This window comes from Ictidomys tridecemlineatus, chromosome 7 (assembly GCF_052094955.1).
Source record: "Ictidomys tridecemlineatus isolate mIctTri1 chromosome 7, mIctTri1.hap1, whole genome shotgun sequence".
NCBI lineage: Eukaryota > Metazoa > Chordata > Mammalia > Rodentia > Sciuridae > Ictidomys > Ictidomys tridecemlineatus.
The window spans coordinates 48218783-48240055 of NC_135483.1; the positions used below are offsets into that span (position 1 = coordinate 48218783).

Genomic DNA, 21273 nt, shown 5'->3' on the forward strand with positions numbered 1-21273 from the left:
GAATCATGACATATACAGAGTTCTAAAGCAAAATGAAGTGAGGAAAAATCAACTCTAATAATCAAACAACTATGTATCTACTTGGTGATGTAACTTTACAAAGAAGAACCACTCTAACTGCCTTTATAACATAATAGTTTTGTTGTTATTACCAGGTAGAATATTCTCTGTGGAAAAAAAAAAGCACTATCCAAATAAGAAGACATTACACTGTTTGCAGGAATAATAATGGTGTTGATGGCACTGGTTTAATTTTGTCTATGTGCAGTGTGGGATAATCAAATGAGTAATTGTAATAGTATCATCAAGAAGTGAGATTTGGCAATCCTGGAAGGACATACAGATGCAACACTGATGAGGTTAATGAGCATCCTCAGTATCCTGAATATTAGGTCTAAATAACATTTACCACTAAAGAGTAATAGAGTTCTTAGAAGAACTGACTGATTATTAGAACTGGAGCAGGATAATATGATTCAGGAACATTTTATCATATCAGAAATGATAGGCAACTATCAAAGACTAATAGAGTTGTGTCAAAATGACCCAGAAACCATCATCAATATGGTGCCAGAATAATTTGGTAATAATTGTGATAACTATTGGGGATTGAAATAAACTGTATTTAATCCCTTATGTTATAAAATTACTAACATTTATAAAAACTAATTTTTAGCCTTCCAAGAATAATTCAGAAGTGCTTTACTATTTTGAACACTAGGCTAAAGGGAAAAAAACTTGTACTCCCCCCCCCAATAAAATCCTAACCTGAGTTAACCAAATAGGTAATAAAAGTATTTCTCTTTTTAGAATAAATACTTCCAGCAGATATACAAAGGGAAAAATGATAGGAGTTGATTACCATATTCAGTTGCTGTAGGCCTCACAAAGGAAAGGAAATCAGACCTGTGCCTCCTGAGGAAAGTTCACACAGTCACTGAGAAGAAATCTTTAAAAAATTCCATGTAAACATGGATAAGGCTGTAGGTATTACCAATGATTTCCAGGAGATGCAGGGAACAGAGAAGTATCTCAAATGATGCCATCATCAAATTGTAGACCTTATGAAACTACATAGGACAAATGCACAGGATAAAATGCATCTTCAAGATAAAATGTAAGGGAAAGCCAGGGATATATTGGGAATCAAGGGACTTAAGGACATATCAATAAGTCTCAATTTATCTTTTATGAATTCCACTTTAACAAAATTAACAAAAAGAAAATCATAAGAGGAAAGTATGAAAAGAGAAGTACTGACATAATGCAATAGGCAATTCTCTTTGATTTTATGTAAACCTAAAAATCTCCAGAATAAAATGTTAAAAAATAGAAGATAAGCAAAATTAAGTTCATGTTAGCTTTAACAAAAAAGGTGAGGCAGGGGATGAATGTGCTTAAGAGGGTTTTGTGGACCTAAGGTTCTCTGGAAAGAAGTGTGAAATATAATTTATATTACACTAATAAATCAAGGATACCTGCTGTAATCTCTTGGATAATAATATAAGAATAGTAAAGAATATGTAACTTATAAACCAACAGAATGGAAATTGCAATATAATAAAGAAAAGTTAATCTAAAAAGGGCAAGAGAAAAGTGCAAAAATAGATCAAATAGAAAAATAATGAATCTGTAGACATAAATTCAAATACAACCATAATTAAATGTGAATAGATTATCACAATTAAAGACAAAGACTTTCACAATGAGTTTTGAAAAGATTATATGCTGCATAGAAGCACACTTTAAATATTAACAAATGAAATCATCAAAATTAAAATAAAAAGAAAAAATATATACCACATAAATGCTAATTAAGAGGAACTTAGATCAGCAATATTAAGGTTAGTCAAAATTTTTCTTTAAGACAAAAATAGTTACTACTTATAAGATGTATCATATTAATTAAAGGATGAATACATAAGAAAACTACAATAATTCCTACTTTGTATTTACTAAATAATAATGTTCAAATATGTAGAACAAAAATTTAAATAACTAAAAGGATAAGTAGATGAATCCATAATCTCTAATAACTGATGAAAAAGATAAAAAACCCAATAATGATGCATAAGATCAGAGCAATTGATCAGAAAATTTTGCCTGCTTCACACATAGAGAAAGCTGCACAGAACAGATTACATAAGCCGTTTGTCAATTGGATATGGGAACACTTAGGAAACCAGTACAAAGCTATTAAAAGGTCTCAGTACATTTTAATTAACTTAATTATTATCTGTATATTAAACTAAACTCAATTTCAAAAAATTATAAATTCAAACCTGGTGTGGTGGTGCACACCTGTAATACCAGTGGTTCAGGAGACCGAGGCAGGAGGATTGTTAGTTTTTCAGCAAAAGTGAGACACTAAGCAACTTGCAAAATAGGGCTGGGGATGTGGCTCAGGGGTTGAGTGTCCCTGAATTCATTCCCCAGTACCAAACAAACAAACAAACAAAAAAGTAAATAAATAAATAAATAATTCAGTAACAAACTTCCAAATAACCAATAGGTCAAAGAAGGAATTAGAAAAAGGTTATCAACTAAATGATCTTAAAAATATATAAGAACCTGAGGGAAGAGACTGAAGCTGAGGTCAAAGAGAGCTACAGACTTAAACTGTCTTTAGAAAATATGAAATGCAGAAAGCCAATTTTCCAATTCCTCACAAAAATTAGGAAAAGAGTAGCACAAAGAGTAGAAAAATAGTACGGAAGTTAAGAGTTGGAGGTAGGGAGAGGTCAAAGCACATTCCTTGGAGAGCTTATTTGTCTAAAACTGACACAGGAAAAAACTTTAAAACCTCAATAATAGTATGATGGCCAAAGTATACAGAATCTCAGTTTTATATTCCTTGTTTTTTTAATCTGACAGCGTAGCATGATTTATATATGGTTAATAATAGAATATTGTACTTTGCAAAATTCCTGAGAGTGAATTTCAAATGTGTCTATCACATTAACAATAAAATAGTTAAGCATTTGAGGTGATGAATGTGTTAACTAGCTTGATTCAATTCTTCCGTACCATATTCATAAATCATAGCATTACTCTGTATTTTATAAATCATACAATTATAAACTGTCAATTTATAATAAAAAGATAAAACTATAGAGCAATTTTGGGAACAAGAACAAGCATGCAAGAGAGAAAATATATGACGCTGTAATTTGATTACTTGAATAGATGACAAACCTGACTTTAAAAAACGGTTAAGGAAGAAATTATTAACATTTGAATTAAAAACTAAAAAAGCATCACTTAAAGACACTAATGACAATACAATATAAGAAAATACTATAAACAATTTCATGCAATATATTTGAAAATGTGTATCCACTGAGCACATTCCTTGAAAGCTTATTTCTCCAAAACTAACACAAGAAAAAAAACTTTAAAAACCTCAATAATACTATGTCTATAAAGAAATTGAATATATATTAAAGATATTTTTACAAAATACTCCAGATTCAAATGTCATTGTTGATGAGTTCTCCAAATATTATGAAAAATAGCAGTAATCATATGCGAATTGTTCCTCATAAGAGGAATAAAAAAGAAACATTTTCAAATTTGTTTTATTAGGCTAGTACTTTCTCCAATGCAATACCAGCAATGACATAATATGAAAAAAAACTATAGGATAAAGTCTTATCAAGAACACCTAAAAATAATAATAAAAAAACCTTTATTATCATGTCAGGTTGATTCTAGGCATGTAAAACTTATTTAACATTCAAAGTCAATCATTATAAACCATCACCTTAATAGAATTAAGAGGAAAATAAAAACTCTTTCAGTGAATATGAGGAATATTTAATAAAACTCAGTGCACTTTCATTATAGAAATGGTTTAGATAACCAGAGTGGAATAAAACTTCCTTAATAGGAGATAGAGTTTCCAAAACCAAAAAAGTTCTATGCACAGTTGTTTAAGTAAAATATAGGCAGTTTTCTCATGTAATGAGAAAAAGAGACCCACTACAACTATGGCACTTTGATATTAAGCTGGAGGTACTTGGCAAATGAAATAGACCAAGAAAGAATGTATATAGAGAAATATAAGAAGCAAAATATATTTGCGAGATACACTGTTATGCACATAGAATATTCAAAGATATCCAAAACAAATTGTTAAGTAATACATGAACTTAGAAGATCAAAAAGTATATTAGGAATACCCATAACGACCATTTAGGGAATGATATGTCCAAAATGGCACCATTTATGGTAGTATCAGTACTTTTTACAACATATTTCTTCCATATATATATATATACACACACACATATACACATATTTATTTATTTCTAATCTAAGATATATGCATATAGGTGTATGAGTGTATATCTTTCTGTCTCTGTATCTTCCTGGATCATGACCAAACTGACATTTCTGGGCAGTGGGGAAAAAAATACAATTTCTCTATAAAAGCATGTGGAATTAGTTGATATTCATGTGGAAATAAAGCAATCTTGTTCACCATCATGCACCACACAAAAGTCAATTGCAAGGGTATTAAAAACTAAATGTAAAGTGTAAAACAAAACAGAGCTAAACAAGACAAAAAAAAAATTCCTTAGGCAGAAACAAAGAAGGATGTCTTCAATGGCCACAGAGCAGGTGAAGATTTCTGGAGCAGACAGAAAAACACAAGCCATAATCGCTGTGAAGTATCTTTGGGATTAGAGATCACCTAAGCCCATTCCCTCCTCACAAACAAGGAGATCAGACCACAGAGAGTATACAATCTTACACAGAATAGACATCTCCAGGAAGCTAAATATCTATTGCATTATCTCCATTTTATAAACACTGAGACCTTTAGTAAGTCATCCATAATGACAGGGCTGATACTTGGAGAACTGGGGCTCTAACAGAGCCTGCACTCTAAACCTCCATCCTCCACAAACACTGAAAGCTAAAATTTCAAGTTCTGCATTTTAGTTTAACTTCAAATAACTGAAGAATTACAGCATCTAAGCATTTTCTAAGAAATCAATATTCAAAATTTTGGCCCTTACTTTAAATAAATGAACAGTTAAATTCAAGTCTACATTTTGTAAATGAACTTCTTTAAACAAATTTACAACAGTGTATCCCTTTTAAAAATTCCTGTAGCTAGCACTTGATGTTGTGTATTACATATATTTTATTTTGAATTTTCCAATTCCTATTGTATATTGTTTCATAGGTACATATTTTATTCCACAATTGCTGTAATAAGTCTTCCTCAAATAAACTTAAAACCCTTTATCCTTTTAGGGTACTTGATCTTCATTACATATTTATTAAATAAATATTAAATATCTTTTTGGACCTATATTTGCATGTTATTTTCATGAATAGACATATTACTTCAGAATCAAAATATCCTCTATGAGTCGTGATTATCATTTTACTCTATATTTTATATTGGTGGGAGCAGTGTGTTTCTGGGTCCCTTTTGGATCTTGATATGTGTTGGTAAGCAGCTAATACGACTCTACGTGTAGTGTTGAAAGAATCAATGTTTGTGGTAGGAAAGCATTGTGAAATCAGTTCACAAGTGATTTTCAGACATTTTATCCCCAGGATTAAAGGACAGCTTTGGGTTTTGTATTTTACTTATTATTTTGTCCAGCTGTTACAGGGATTAAATAACTAGTTGGAACTATTTAAAAAGACCCTTCCAAATGATGTTCAGGTGCTTCCAGTGATGCTGAAGAAATTATAGTCTCTACCCACTGTTTTCACTAACTTAGGTTCAGTGATTGAGTCAAAAAACCAATTTCAGAAGCATTCAGCAAATCTCCCAGGCCTTCCATCCTATGTGGGGCCATGTATTTTCCTAGCTGACAGACCGTCAGTTCCATAATTCAGTCCATCGTAGAAGTTTGCTAATTAGAATTTGTTTATGGCATTTTAAGTAGCTCTGTTTAATTACTGAAAACTTGAAATGCATGTTGTATTTTATAGCCCACAGAGTATTGTTTTTAATGCTTATTAACTGGTGACAGTGAAGGATGAGGATAAAGACTTTTTAATTAATTACCAGATATTTTATGTATACTTTGGACAGTACAATTACGGGTAACATAGTAATTTTGAAAATAGTAGCAGGAAGTTCTGAGACTTGTCTTCATGAAAACATGCTCTCTTTAACTTTCAGTATTTTAGATTTACTTATTTGTAAAATGAGATTAGCTAAATCTAGTATCTAGCTTCCATGAAGAATGTTGGAAAGATCATTTTTAAAAAATGCAACAAGATGTATATTAAATTTCTTTAAGAAGGCTGATGAGGAAAAATTATATATAAATAAAAATGATTTTACTACAAACTACTGATTTCAAATGGCCAGGTATTTATATTAATTACAGAATAAAGAAAACAAAGTAAATTGTATTGAATAACATCTCATTGTAAATTATAATACTCATTTGTACACTATTCAAGACCCTTCATAGCCTTGTGAATGGGTTTTTAACTCTATGTGTGTGTGTGTGTGTGTGTGTGTGTGTGTGTATACGTATATATATATATATACATATATATATACGTATATATATATACGTATATATATACACATATGCATTTATATATAGCATACACACATAGTATTTTTCAATTGATGACCATTTTGAATGTCTGTATAGTATAAAATTTGTTGGAAAATTGGATGTTCAAAGCATACAGATTAGACATCAGACATTCCCTTAGTGAAGAAAGAAAGAATGCTGAATAATTTAAAGACTATTTAAAAAATTCTAAGATGTACTAATTAAAATATTTTCTTATGCTTATTGCTGACAATGTTCAAATTAGCTAAAGGATTAACTTTTGATTTACGTCCTGGCAAGTGGAAGCTTTGTGAGATTATCAAGTTGAGAAAAGTATTTTGACAATATGTTCTTTGGTCACAAGGGCAAAGCTAACATTTTTTTTCTTGTCTTTCATCAGTCCAAATGGTAATGGAGTTATATAAGGGTGTTTTTCTAAGTGTTCTTTTTACCTGAAGCATTCTTTAGATGTTTTCTACAAGATTTACATGATTTAGAAATCCCCACTAGGTTTGTGTGCTTCTTAAGCGCCTCTGCAATGGAATACATTGTCGAAAATGATTATGTGTACTGTCACTTCACCCCAGGCCCTCTGTCAATCTGTCCTCTCTGGATGTTCAGACTCTGCATCTAATTCGTACCTGAGGGCATATGCAGAAGAATAATATGTGCCCAAACCGAATAGGATAGATGCAATGGTAGATGGGAGGCATTTGTTAGGATATCAGCAAGGGACATCACAACTCCTACTTTGTTTTAACAAGCTTTGCATGCTCTAGTCAAATAGTGTTGGTTTAAAGATCAACAGAGTGAGTCATCTCAGAACTCACTGCTTTTCACTTAGTACTTTCACAAGGCTTTCTTTTCCTTCATGATTTCTGAAGCTGTTTGGACATGATCCAATGGAGAGAATTAATGAGAGAAAAAAAAAAGCCACCTAAAAAGCAGTACGTTAAATATGTGAAGAAGAAAAGGACCTTTTAAAATTCATTTTTAAAACTTAATGTCAGTAAATGCAATAAACATGTGGACTGTATGGGGGGATCAATTTGTTTCTGGTATTTGTGTTTTTAAAGGTTAAATCAAACTGGTGATACAGTAGTAGGCTATGGTCACAAATTCATTATAATTTCTCTAAGGTGCTTCTTTCCACTGAAATTCATTTTTTCAACTGGAAAAGATCTACCCTTATAAATGGTGAGTTATTGTCAAAATTACAAAGCATGATTTTCATATAGATTATTTTGACTAAAACTGCTGGAACATTTCCTGAAATAAATGAATTGTATTTGGTTATTTTGGTATGATTAGTTAGTCTAAAACAGTAATTCTTCACTGATGGCAATTCTACTGCTTGGGAGTCATTTTGTAATACCTAGATACAGTTTTACTTGTCACAACTTGGAAGGAATGTTACTAGTATCTGCCATTGGAAGGCAGGGATGCTTCTAAACATCCTATAATGCACAGGGAAGGCTTCCAAAATAAAAGCCCCAAATGTCAACATTGCAGAAGTTGAGAAATACTACACTAAAGACATGTATTGCTACATACAGTTCCCCTGAATTTCAAACTGTAGGTACCACGCTACTTGACTACAGGTAATTAAATTAAAGAAACCCACAAATAAATAAACATAGAAGACTGAGCAAATAGCTGGTAACACTGGGCTAAATATGAGTGTAATCTTTAATCCCAGAGAGCTTATGTATGCTGATGTACCTAGGCTGAAATAAAAATTAATAATTATTTGATAAATGAATGAATGAGTGAATTTCTAATCTCAATAGAGGAAATGTTATATATACAAAAGACACCTTACATAATGAAGAACATAACAGTAAGTCAAAGAATATGCAACCAACATCCAGTGTTCCTTTGAAGCCAATCTGTGTTGTACTGTGTAGACACAATATCATAAGCATTTCTCCATACTTGGACTCAACAGAAAGCTATTCAATACCCTTCACAGCTTGGCATCAATCTTCCTTTCCTCCATTATTTTCCATAAGTTGGCTTCTTCATCCCCAGGGTTTTTTTTCCATTTCTGTCTGCCTGAATTAGGACTCTGAGAATAAAGCTTCATCTACTTGGAATTACCTTTCCATTCCTGCTCACCCTCTTAGTAGTGATTTTAAGTCTTTCCTCCTCTGAAGAGTCAGTGCCCATCATCTAATCATCTACACTGCTGTCTCATTTTCAGCAGTTACTGTTTAAACCATCTATTTAAAGTACAGAATGGCACAGTAAAAAAAAAAAAAAAAAAAAGAGAAGATTTTCCTTATCATTAAGATAACATCTGAAGCTGACATCTCCATGTACAAAATTTTACCACATGGCATGTACTATATGCAAGTAAGACTTTAGTTCTTTATAAAAATATCAGCTCTGCATTATACTTTATGAACTAAGGACAACTATTTCAATTATATAGGTGAAAAACCCGATTCTCAGTGAATGGCACATAGTAGAGAAACTGTTTAACAAAGACATACTATTCCACAGGAAGTGCCTGTCTTCTCCTGCTGTGTCTAGGTGAGGTTGATGGAATGTGAGCAGATAGAAGGGGCACTAATTTCTAGCTTGAATTGCAAAAGAATCAGACCACTGTCTTTCTTTTGTCTTTAATCCATCTACTGGTTGGATGTTTTTCCCAAGGAGACCATGGGAGCCACACACTGAAAGATGTTGGAGCTCTCTATGGCCTGGTCTCCAGAAGTACAAGAACTGAGTCTCCCCCTCTACTCTTTCTCCTCTACTGGACACTGACTACATTTTATGTGAAGAAAAAATGCATTTGTGTGTGTGTGTGTGTGTGTGTGTGTGTGTTTGTGTGTGTGTGTGTGTTAATTACTCAAATGTTCCAGTTTCTCTGATAAGGAAGGTGGCATAGTTAATATATTATACAATATTTGTCCTATGAGAAAGAACAAATAAGTTGACAAGTTTTGTTTAAGTACAAAGCAATAGATAATGAAAGTGACCATACCTTCCCATTCATCCAGGGTGATTATAATTTAAGCCTGTCTCCACATCATAGCAATTCTTTCCACCCTCAAAATCATCACTGTTTGGATGATAAAGTGTAGGATATGGAATGAATTATCTATAAGGATAAATAGCAAAAACAATGACGGTTAGCCAAGGTGAGTTTGAATTTTTGTACCACCATTTGTGTGATAGAGGGCAAGTTCATTTAAGCTCCTACCTGGAAGAATGGGTGTAAATATTCATATGAGTCACCTCTCAGCAATGTAAAAACCAAAGAAGATAATATGTGCATGAAAGAGATTTCATGAAACAGCTTTGACAACGTAAATATCCAGTTATGACTCAAATTATGAAAGAACAACATTTTAGGAAATGTGTAGGAAATTGTCTGTGAATAAAAATCTTTCTTTAAACCAATATGTCATTAACTCTAACCTTTGAATAAAATAAAGATGAGTTTATATTTGATGCATATTTAGGACTGGATTCTACTTAGAAAAAAAAGTGAAATAAGCCTAATAAATAGTTTGGCTTTTGAGGTTCTGAATAACTAATCCTACAATGAGATCCTAATAACTAATCAAAGAGATCCGTGCCTTCTCCTAGCAACAACCCCATTTCTAGCCATCCAGGGAGCTTGCAAGTGCCCCATTCTCCTCCTTTTCTTCCTCCTTATTGTTTTATTCCTCTTCCTTTTTGATTTTCTTCTTGTGGTGTACTTTTCAAGGAGAGGGAAAATATTTTTAGTCAAGTTCATTCATTCCAACAATAACCACCTACCCAGCCATTGGTCCAGCATCTACTTACTGAACATTTACCAAGGAAGTGTGAATACTCAGCTAGAAGCTAAGAAGAATACACACACACACACACACACACACACCCTCATAGAATTTGCAGCTTAGAGGGAAAGAGTTCACAATATCAATTACAAAATGATAACTATAAAAACACAATTGAAAAGAACATACCTGCAAGAAAGGGAAGTAGAACGTTTCAACAAGACTTGAGCAAGCAAAATAGATTTACCTAATGAACATTAGCTCAAGATCTGAAGAATGAATAACTAGGTAAGGGGCCAATGAAGAAATGGGGAAGCAAAGTAAGGTGGTCTGGAGCTTGGTAGGGAAGGACATTTCAGGCAGTCAAAACAGATGTGCAAAGGCCCTGTTCAGTGTAAGAACTTGCATTCATCATGGAACTGAAAGACATCAATTTAGATGGGATGCTGAGCAAAACTGAGATCTGTGATGGAAGTCTGCAGATGACCAAGAGACGATGTCGTGTCGCAGGCCACAGCAAAGGTCTCAGTCTTTTTTATGAGTACAATGAGAAGTCCCTGAAAATTTTAATCAGAGGGTGACATGATAGAATTTATATTTTGAGAACTTCAGTGGATACAAATGGTAGTTGGCGATAAGGACACATTGCACATTCATTACTCTGAAGACATTCCTGATAGGTCATCATAAGCATTTGTTATAAGAGATACTGAGTATCTCTCTCTACCATCTTCTTCTTTACAAAATCACTTCCATTACTTCCTTCAGCATTGGGATTAAGTAGTGTATGTACCACATTTACTTTAAAATTAACAATTCTTATTAAATTTGATCCTACCTGAAATTCCATCCACATTTGCAAGACTTTTCAAATGTGAATGAAATTAACCTCATTTTCTATCTTCTGCATTCTTTTTCTTAACCAGACTTTGCTAAGTAAAGACAGGGACCTGTTTACAGGTTATAAAATACAAATGATTTCTACAGATAAATTTTCTGGGTGCTCTGTTCCTTCCACCATTAAGAGATAAATTCTAAAGTTCATAAATTGTGTCTTTTGCAAACTTAACTATTGTAACAGTGAAATAATCTGAAAATAAAGACATTATGAATGTTTATTTCTAGAACAAGTGCAATCAAGCCTGTGTAATTAGTGGATACATAAAATTTGGCACAGATCTAAATTTAGTCTCTAACCTCTACATGATGCTTTTGTTTAAAGGATACTTTGTGTGACCTCTCCTGTGAAAAATAGATAGTACAAGTCATTTTCGAGTTTCCTTTTACCTTTTGCAGGTGTGTAGCAGACTCTGGCTGGAAGCAAAGGCAGGAAGACAAGACGCAAGGACAGACCCTGGGAGCAGTCCCTGCAAGCATGCATGCACAACCTCTGAAGACAGTTTTGATTCAGATCTTTGCAGATAGTTCATCAGAAATGTTCTTCTCTTTTTTAAAAAATTTGTTCAAGATATAAATGACGGTAGAATGTATTTTGACCTATAATATATACATGGAGTATAACTTATTCTAATTAGGATCCCATTCTTGTGGTTATACATAATATGGAGTTTCACTGGTCATGTCATATATGAACATAAAAAAGTTATGTTAAATTCATTCTTTTCAGGGAACTAAAGATTTCTCCACAGATTCATTATTAGCTACTAGTCTCTTCTCACTCTGTCTGCTCTACTTTGGTGAGTTTATCATTTTCTGAGCTTTAACACTACTTGTGTTGACTCATAATATATCCTTAGTCCAAATCTGTCCACTTAGTTTTGGGTCTGTGAATATAAGATTTTGCTAACATACGTGGATACCCTCAGGCATGCCCATTAACTTTAACAGCATACATTCACTCATGAACTTATTATACCAAACCTCTTTCCCTTAAAATCATTCTGCATCAGCTTAGAGAATTGTTAAGACTACCCATCCTAGACACCAGCAGGGCTGAAACCAGAAATATGAACCTCATGCTTGATTCTTTCTCTTTTTCACCCACTAAGCCAACTAGTTATAGTTTTATGGATCTTACCTGCTTTTCCTCACTTTTTCCTCTCTTTTATCTTCTTAATTTAAAACTTGATTTCTTTGAGTAGACTATCAACACACGTGCCAGTGTATAGTTTTTATCAATTATACTAATTTGTCCAACAAACCTCTGGGTTTTCCTTTAACTAAGACATTTCCACATAGCATTCACCTGCTGATGATATTTCAGTGGCCCCTTATAGCATCAAAATAGTGACTAACAAGATTTGTCATTTAAATTTTTTTGGCAAATTATTATTAATATTATTTAATCAGAAATAGCTAAATACATTTCCACAAGGATCTGCTAGTTCACAACAATCAGGGTACGAACAATAAGTGGGATTTTCAATGAAATTGGTTGAAATGTGGCTTTGAAATAGGAATTTCAACTTAGAAAAAACAGAAAGGTCAGAGTATGAAGGTAATTAAGCAATATGGAGACATTATGGAAAACAAAGAGAAAAATGAAAAACTGACTAATGAAAAGCATTACCTTTCTTTAAGATATGGGAAAACTCAACAAGAATAAGGTAAATAAAATCTATATTCTTGCAATGATTACTTTTGGGTTTACAATAGCAGCCACGTTAGTAAAATATCTCTTGTATCTTTTCTCAAAAACTATTATCTTATTCTTACTTCACATTTTTTCTGAATTCCATGCCTTCTGAAACATTTTTCTTAAGTATCTTATATAATTTGATAATGCTCATAATATTCTTTAACACTCTTCATACTTGGTGTCTCAATACTTTTGTTTATTTCATATGGTCCTTTGGCTTTATGTGTATGAATGGGACAGAGTTAATATAAAAATTAAAACTTATAATCATATACTAATGAAGGCTATGAAGGATGGGAAGCTGAATCACAGCATATACAGTGAATGCTAGGGGGCAGAAGACTACTTTATTTAGGTAGGCTAGTCAGGAACAGCCTGTCTTTGGAGGTAAATTTTGAGCATAGCATACAGTGAATCAGGGAGCAAATAACCAGTAGAGGGACTAGAAAGTCCACAGCCAGTGAAATAGGAACAAACTGAAAGGCTTGAGGCACATCCAGGTGGATAGTCTTAGTAGAATGACACAGGAAGGCAGAGAGAAGGAGATTGGGGATGTAATGGTAGGGCATTGTAGGTGCAATACAGAATGCTCTTTTTATTCTATGTGATAAGGCCTTAGAAATCTAGAAACAGGCATAATCTAACTGGTGTTTTTAAAAGACAATGTCAAGAGTGGAAAGAGAAAAGCTAGGGGATTCTCACTATAGTCCACTGATGTAAGATGGAGGCCTTCGTGAGCTGGCCTTCAAGGCGACTGGGTTTGGAATATATTGGCAAGCAAATTTGATGATGGATTATATTTGAAATGTAAAGGGAAGGGATGAATCAGGGTTGAAACAGGTTTTTATTTGAGTAATTAATTAATAAGGGTGCCATTTATTGTAAGAGAGAAGTTTAGGCTTGGAAGGAGTGAGGTATAGAAAATCAAGAGTTTGTTCTGAGGTGCCTGTTGGATGTCAAGAGTAGTTGTTGTGTAATAATCAGTCTGAGATACAAGTCTGGGCAGGAAAAGAGATGTAATCATTGACATATTGATTGTATTATTCTACATGTGGGGAGACACCAAAAGATTATCTAATTTTTACTTTTACCTATACATTAATTGAAAAATATTTTCTCCAGTCTTTGAGTTTTACTTTAGAGTATATTATTCTCTCTGAAAAAATACAATGTTATTCCTTGGACATCAGGAGCATATCTGATTATTATACATGGTTGAACAGGTGTGATACATAAGATTTCTAACTCTACAGAGTGGCAAGTTAAGTGCCTTTTTCTCTTCTACAAGGTTTGTTTCCTTTTACTATATTTTTTACCTCTTCCTTAGCAAAAATAAAAATTGGAAATAAAGAAAATAATTAGCTTCTCTTAGCAAATACTATAATAAGCAAAGTTTTGCTTAGTCTACTGTTACCTGGAAAATACACACCTTTTCAAGGAAAATAAAGTTACATGTGATGCAAATTTATTATTTGCCATGTTCTGTTAACATTGGTCAAAGCATATTACAAAGCAGCCTTGATCTCAAGTTTATAAATTTGCATGGAAAATATGATACCTACATGCAAAAGGAACCATCATACCTATAAATACTCAAGCACTATAGTTGGCTAATTAAGAAAAAGATATTACAGTGATGCTGGCTTTGCAAAGACAAAACCATACGCAGATGGATGCAGAGAAAACCTACTATGCAATCTGAAAGGGAACATGGCTTACCCAGTGGTTGACCCGCGATGATCCTGGCATTCTCCCCAGCCACTGCAGCTCTCGCATGCCGCTCACTCATGTACTGTACAAATGCATAACCTTTGTGAACGGAACATCCGACTATTTTCCCATATTTTGAAAAAATGGCTTCAATGTCAACTTTCTTGACAATGGCTGTGTTTAAATTGCCGATGAAAACACGAGAATTGATGGACTTGGGGTCATTCTTATTGGTGACATTGCTGGTCTGTGTTTTGCCGGTCATGGTTGGCTCACCTTGTTTTAATCCTTAAACAAACAAACAAAATAACACAGTCAGAAAGTAAATAATTAGGTTCCTAGGCATCACTGGCTTTTTTTTTTTTTTTTAGCTCTTCAATATTATACTGAGGAAAACTCAAATTCCAAAGTTTTACTGATTTTCTTGAGAAAAAAAATTAGTAATATAAAAAGTATACATTGCATGGCTAAATGCAGGGAAGAAATACTTAACATAATGTTTTGAATAAATTCCTGATTCATTTATCCAAAATTCATTTCCAAATAAAGACTGAACATTTCATAGAATTTTTATTTTTATTTTTTAAGTAAGCCCATTTTTTGCAAAATAAAGTTTGAGGAATAAATTGCCTTTTTTATGTGAACAGAAAAGAAAATGCAACATGAATAAAGTTTGATGAAATATGGAACATAGCAATGTAACCTCAGTTAGTCTTGGAGAACATGCATTTTTATTTCTCCATTTTCTATAACAGGTATGTATGTTATCTATTTCAATATCAGAAACCTATTATCAGAAATCAACAGTTGATTCCATTAAAGGCTGTGGAAGAGAAAAAAGAAGGTATTAAAATCAGAAGTTAAATTAGAAAATTTAACATAAGGAAAGCATAATCTTGAGGATAAGAGATTTAATTAGAATTAATTCTGTACATGTTATTTAACTGAACCAATAGCAAATCTCAATTTTTTTAAAAAAGCATGTATAATCAGTGTTCATCAATAACCCGAAAATTGGCAGAATTGATAAAACTATTGAAATTTTTTTTTCAACCTTATTTTTTATCCCTTTAATAAGAGGCCTAAGGACTGCTAGTATTTTTTAAAATTTTTTTCTGAGCTTAGGAGAATGCTTAATTGTGCTTATTCCAACCTAATGAAACTTCTATTTTAAATCCATAAGTACTCCAGGACTTACGGATTTAGTTTTAAGGTCTTAAAAACTCACCTAACACCTATACTTATTAAACACATATATTCTGTCAGACATCATCTTCTATAGTACCTATTTATTTAAAGAAACTCTTATGGTAAAACTGAAATGTTGATAAACACACTCACTGACATTGATGATCCTTGTTGAACACTGGCTAATTGATACATTTTGTCAGCAACAAATCCATATTTATATGAGGATTCTTAAAAATAATAAATGCATTTGATTTTTAAGAACCATTTAAAATGACATTTCTAAATTAAGTATTAAGGTGGTAGAAGTCTTAAAGGCATGTAAATTGGTATCTGAAAATTTATCCCACATGCATTTAAATCAGATACTCCTAAATTAAAAACAACCAAGTAACAATAAAAGTATTTTGGATAAAACTGTTAATTATTACTTATGTGGTTATTAAGGCTTTACTTCCAATGGAACCTTCAACATTATACATTTGTCTTTATAATGAAGGTCAGTTTAATAAACAAAGCATTAAATCATTTACATAAAAATTAAGATATCTTTAGAAAGGAAGAATATAATGTTGCCTTGTATTGTTTCAGCTTAGATATATTTAACTGGCTCCCTTATAAATTACTCAAGCTAGGATTAAAAAAAGGAGAGGTCATAATTTTTTAAAAAATCCTGTCATCTGAGCTATTGTATATCTCAAGACAAATAATCTCAGAATCAAGTGAAATAAAAAACAAATAAAAGTATGTGTATATAACAATGTTAGCTTTTTCACATAATCTAGTGTTATGTTCCATTTCTTACCAGAACAGGTCAAAGTCAGTAATATGATCCATGGATGTCATATTATTTTCTTTTTGCTCACATGTGATAAATGTTTTCAGAAATATCATTGTTATTTTCTATTGTGAATATTTTTTATGGTTGACATTTTATTTTCTGGACAGCGGTATATTGGGTAAGATGCAAACACAAGAAATGTTGGATTACATCAGACCCATGGTTTATAGAGCCCCAAGGTCTGTATTTGACAGTGGTCCTCAGTCAAATTTAATAGGAAGGTACATTTGGACTCTGAGTTCTCACTGTAAATGTCAACATGTGATCTTTGACACCATCTGTTTACCACATGGGGTGACCCTCATGGCAAACTCCCAGCTGTCAACTGTATAATTGTAATTAATGGCTACAAAGTACCCTAAAATCTATATGCATCTAATCTCTCTCACAAAGACTCAATTGCCAGTTTCTATCGGCATTCATGATAATGAAGGAATTATTTTGTGGTGTCATGTGTTATTACTTCAACATTCTTTAAAATCAAGACTCAAGTTGGCTTCTAATGTACCATTACTTGATTATTAGTCTAGTGTTTGGCTTGTACATTTCTGTAACATGAATTTTCAATCACTTGAGGAAGGACTTCCACTTTCAGTCATGATAAAATACCAGGGACTTAATTAAACCTCCTGACTCAAACAACTAGAAAACCAGATAAATACAGATGAAGCAACTGTTTTTTCAGACATTAAACCACAAGAAGTGAAAAGCTAAGAGAGAAAATAAATTAAGTCCTAGGATAGCCCCAGTTTTCTGCCTGGAAAGCATGTTTCAGATCTTGGAGGCATACAAAAGGGTGGGGAGAAGTTTTGCAAGTAGAGACACTGACATGAAATGAGGAGATAGAGAATAGAGCACAGAGTATCTGAGAAAGTGAGGCAGTGTGTATGTGTGTGTTTGTGTGTGTGTGTGTGTGTGTGTGTGTGTGTGTGTTACTGAAAACTGAACCCTAGCATTGATTGTATGCCAGCCAAGCATTCTAGGAACTGAGCTAATATCCCTATCCCTGTGAGGCAGTTTTTATAAGAAAAGAGAGCCATGCAGAAAGAGAACTCCAGAAATCTGATTCAGGCTGTCCCTTGAATCAATGCTGATCTCTGACATGCATACAAAGGGTTAAATTCCATGTGGCTGGATATAAAGATATTGTAAAGCTGTGAACCAATGAATTTCAAGATCCAAAACGGCTGAGAATTGTTCAAGTTCCTACCAGCAAAAGTGGAGAATCTAAACTGACTTCCGAAGCATCAAGTTTAGACATCAGAATTGGTAGACCTTAGTTAATGGTGACAAATGATCCTTAGGCCAATCCTAGCAAAATGTAAAAACCAGGTGATGGAACTAAAGCAATGAAAATGCCTATCAGAGAAAAGCATAATTTTTTTAAAAAATAGCAACATGAAATGCATCATCTCCAGAATATGGATCAAAACCGCCTAGTGATCTTAGGCACTTGAAAAATATGACCATGACCAAGAGAAAAATGAAACATATATAAATGAATCAAATGGAACTTAAAAGATGAAAGTTAAAATATACAAGAATTTTTTAAGAAACCACTGGCTAGATAAACAGGTGATAAAGCTTTGCAGAACAGATAGGAAAATTTGAAGCTGTGGGAATAGAAAATAACCAAAATGTAATATAGAGAGAAAACACTGAAAAAAAAATCTAAACAGGGCTTTAGAGCTCAGTGAACAGTATCAAGCTATTTAATATACATATCTCTGGAGTCCCAGAGGAGCCAACAGAAAAATATTCAAAAACATAATAGCCAAAAATCTTCTAAATATGATAAAAATGATAATCTCACAAATCCTAGAATCTCAATGAATCCCAAGCAGAATAAATACACAGAAACCCATACTAGATACATCAGAATCAAATTACTGAAAAGCAGTGATAAAGAGAAAAATTGGGGCTGTGAGGCATTAAGAAAATGCTTACATCCTTACAGAAAAATGGGAATAACAGTCAAAGAAATGCTACAAATACAAAACAAATGACAAGGGAAATATAATTTTTTTCAGTAAAAACAGTTTCTTGGTTCTTATTTGGAAGTTTGGATGAGTTAAATTGTCTCTATGAAAGGTGCTATAAAAATAAAAGATAAACTATAAACTATGGTTGTCTCATTGAATTTTCTGTTATTATGTGAATATTCTGTACCTGCACTATCAAAAAATGCATTTATTAATTATGCATGATTTCTGAAGTGCAGCTACTATAGCTAGCTAAGGGACTGAGTTTTAAATTTTAACTAATTAAAATAAGATCACATTCTAAAGGGTTACGCTACACAGAAAGATTAACAGGGTTTCAGACCCCTAAAATACCATAAATCAGAGACTATCTAATTATTTATGTCTAATTCACTCTTTGAAAATGAATAGCTAGTCCTGAACACTTAGGAAAGATATGATTGTGTTAGTTAAATTTAAGAAGAACAACAAAAAAGTTTAAGTAGCTGCCATGTGAGAACTAATTTAAAAGATTAAAGTTTTTATTCTGAAAATACCAGCAGAGACGGTGAATCCTCTGTAAAATCATAGAGAATGTGTTTAGAATAAATAAAGCTTTTCATGCTATTTGAGGAAGATTTCTATCCTTGAATCCCAACAGGATACATTAGTTATGAATTACAGACATCTCTAAAGTGTACTTAGAGAAAACATTTTTTGGAGCATATAAAATTAACAGACAGTAAATCACATCCTTGCCCCAGATCTGGTGGTCCTGAATTTCCAATGTAAATATTAGAGGCATTCAGACTAAAATAAAAGGTAAACAACAGAATAAAAAGTAAACAAAAACAAAAAAAATACCCAAATATTCAAAAGAATCAACCAACAATATTATTACATACCCTATTTAAGAACTCCAAATAATGATTAAAGACATACAGAAAAATAAAATAAGAAAAATATAAATTATATATAAAAGTTACTATTGTTGGATTCTTGAGCTATGCTCAAATAAATACCATAGGAAAATGCTAGAGTTTACATTGTTAAGAATATAGAGATTAAATAGAAGTAACAGAAAAGAATCATATATAGACAGAGGCAACAGGTTAAAATTGTAACTACACATTGTATCTGTGACTAAATTATTAAATACATCTTATTCCACTTTACATGGCTTCCTTTGTTTAGGTAATTAATTAAAATACAGCAAGTACTCTAAGATATAAAAGATGGAACATATAAAAACTACAGTTGCAATTTGTCAGAGAGCACACAAATTAGAATGGGGAGGAGATAAGATAATATCCAGCTGAGAAGATCACAGAAACCTTCTTAAAACTGGTAATATTTGAATTAATTATTAAAAGATATAAAAATTTAAAAGCATGCATAAAAGGACAATTGTTTTCCAAATATTTTTTTAAATTCACCTTCATGTACCACGATAATTTTTTGTTAAATATGTTAATTGCATATATTCATAGTTAGGAAAAGGGAAAAACAGAACACAAATAAACTATTTAAGCATGTCTTCTTGGACAAAGTAAATCAAAAGAATGCCATAAAAAGTCTGAATTTATTCTTCAAAAAAGATCCACAAGCTGGGTGCGGTGGCACACGCCAGTAATCCTAGCAGCTCCAGAGGCCGAGACAGGAGAATCGCAGGTTAAAAGTCAGGCCTAGCAACAGGGGGACACTAAGCAACTCAGGGAGACCCTGTCTCTAAATGAAATACAAAATAGGGCTGGTGATGTAGCTCAGTGACTGAATGTCCCTGAATTCAATCCCTGTTACTCCCACCTAAAAGGTCCATAGTTTAGAAAAATATAACTTAGATCCACCACACCAGTGACAATTTTTCAATGGATTTTAAGAAAAACTTCCTGTCAAAAATTTTTAAAATCTTGGTTTGGGTTGTGGCCCAGAGGTAAAGCGCTCACCTAGTACATGCGAGGCCCTGGGTTCAATCCTCAGCACTACATAAAAATAAATAAATAAAGGTATTAATAGCATGCATAAAAGGACAATTGTTTTCCAAATATTTTTTTAAATTCACCTTCAGGTACCAGGATAATTTTTTGTTAAACATGTTAATTGCATATATTCATAATTAGGAAAAAGGAAAAATAGAACACGAATAAACTATTTAAGCATGTCTTCTTGGACAAAGTAAATCAAAAGAATGCCATAGAAATGCTACAACTAAAACATAATTTTTTTAAAAAAAATTTAATTCTATCTGTAAAACTATTTTGTGAAAAATGTGATTTCCAGTTTGCAATGAAGATGACACCATAGTATATCTGGTTTTATCCCTCTTATTTAAAATTATGATGAAGATACCAGTCTTGAGCACTGAACTGCTTTCTGAAGCAAACCAAATGTAGGCTTTTGAAAGTAAAAATATGGGATATACATAAATTTGAAAAATCTGAATGGTCATATATACACATAAAAGAAAAAATGTGATCCCTACATGAAGACATTTTTGTAGTTAAAATTTTATTTCTTCATCCCTTTTTAATACTTAGAAACTAAATTATAAATTAGAACAAACATTTTATCACAATCTATATACCAAGTGTCATTGCTTATTATTTGAACACCCATTTTATTACGTTGTTAAATAACTTAGTACATACAACTTAGATTC

At 32.5% G+C, this 21273-nt stretch overlaps 1 protein-coding gene across 9 annotated transcripts in view; it reads right to left on the reverse strand.

The window, feature by feature from the left end:
* The window catches only part of Ralyl (RALY RNA binding protein like), a 622839-nt gene that overhangs the window by 327346 nt on the left and 274220 nt on the right, over positions 1–21273 (reverse strand). For all 9 annotated transcript variants that reach the window (XM_078016965.1, XM_078016963.1, XM_078016964.1 and 6 more), the window contains one exon: positions 14634–14912. In XM_078016965.1, coding sequence (XP_077873091.1) covers positions 14634–14889 — 256 coding nt within the window. In that variant the 5' untranslated portion in view covers positions 14890–14912. The remainder of the gene's footprint in view (positions 1–14633; positions 14913–21273) is intronic.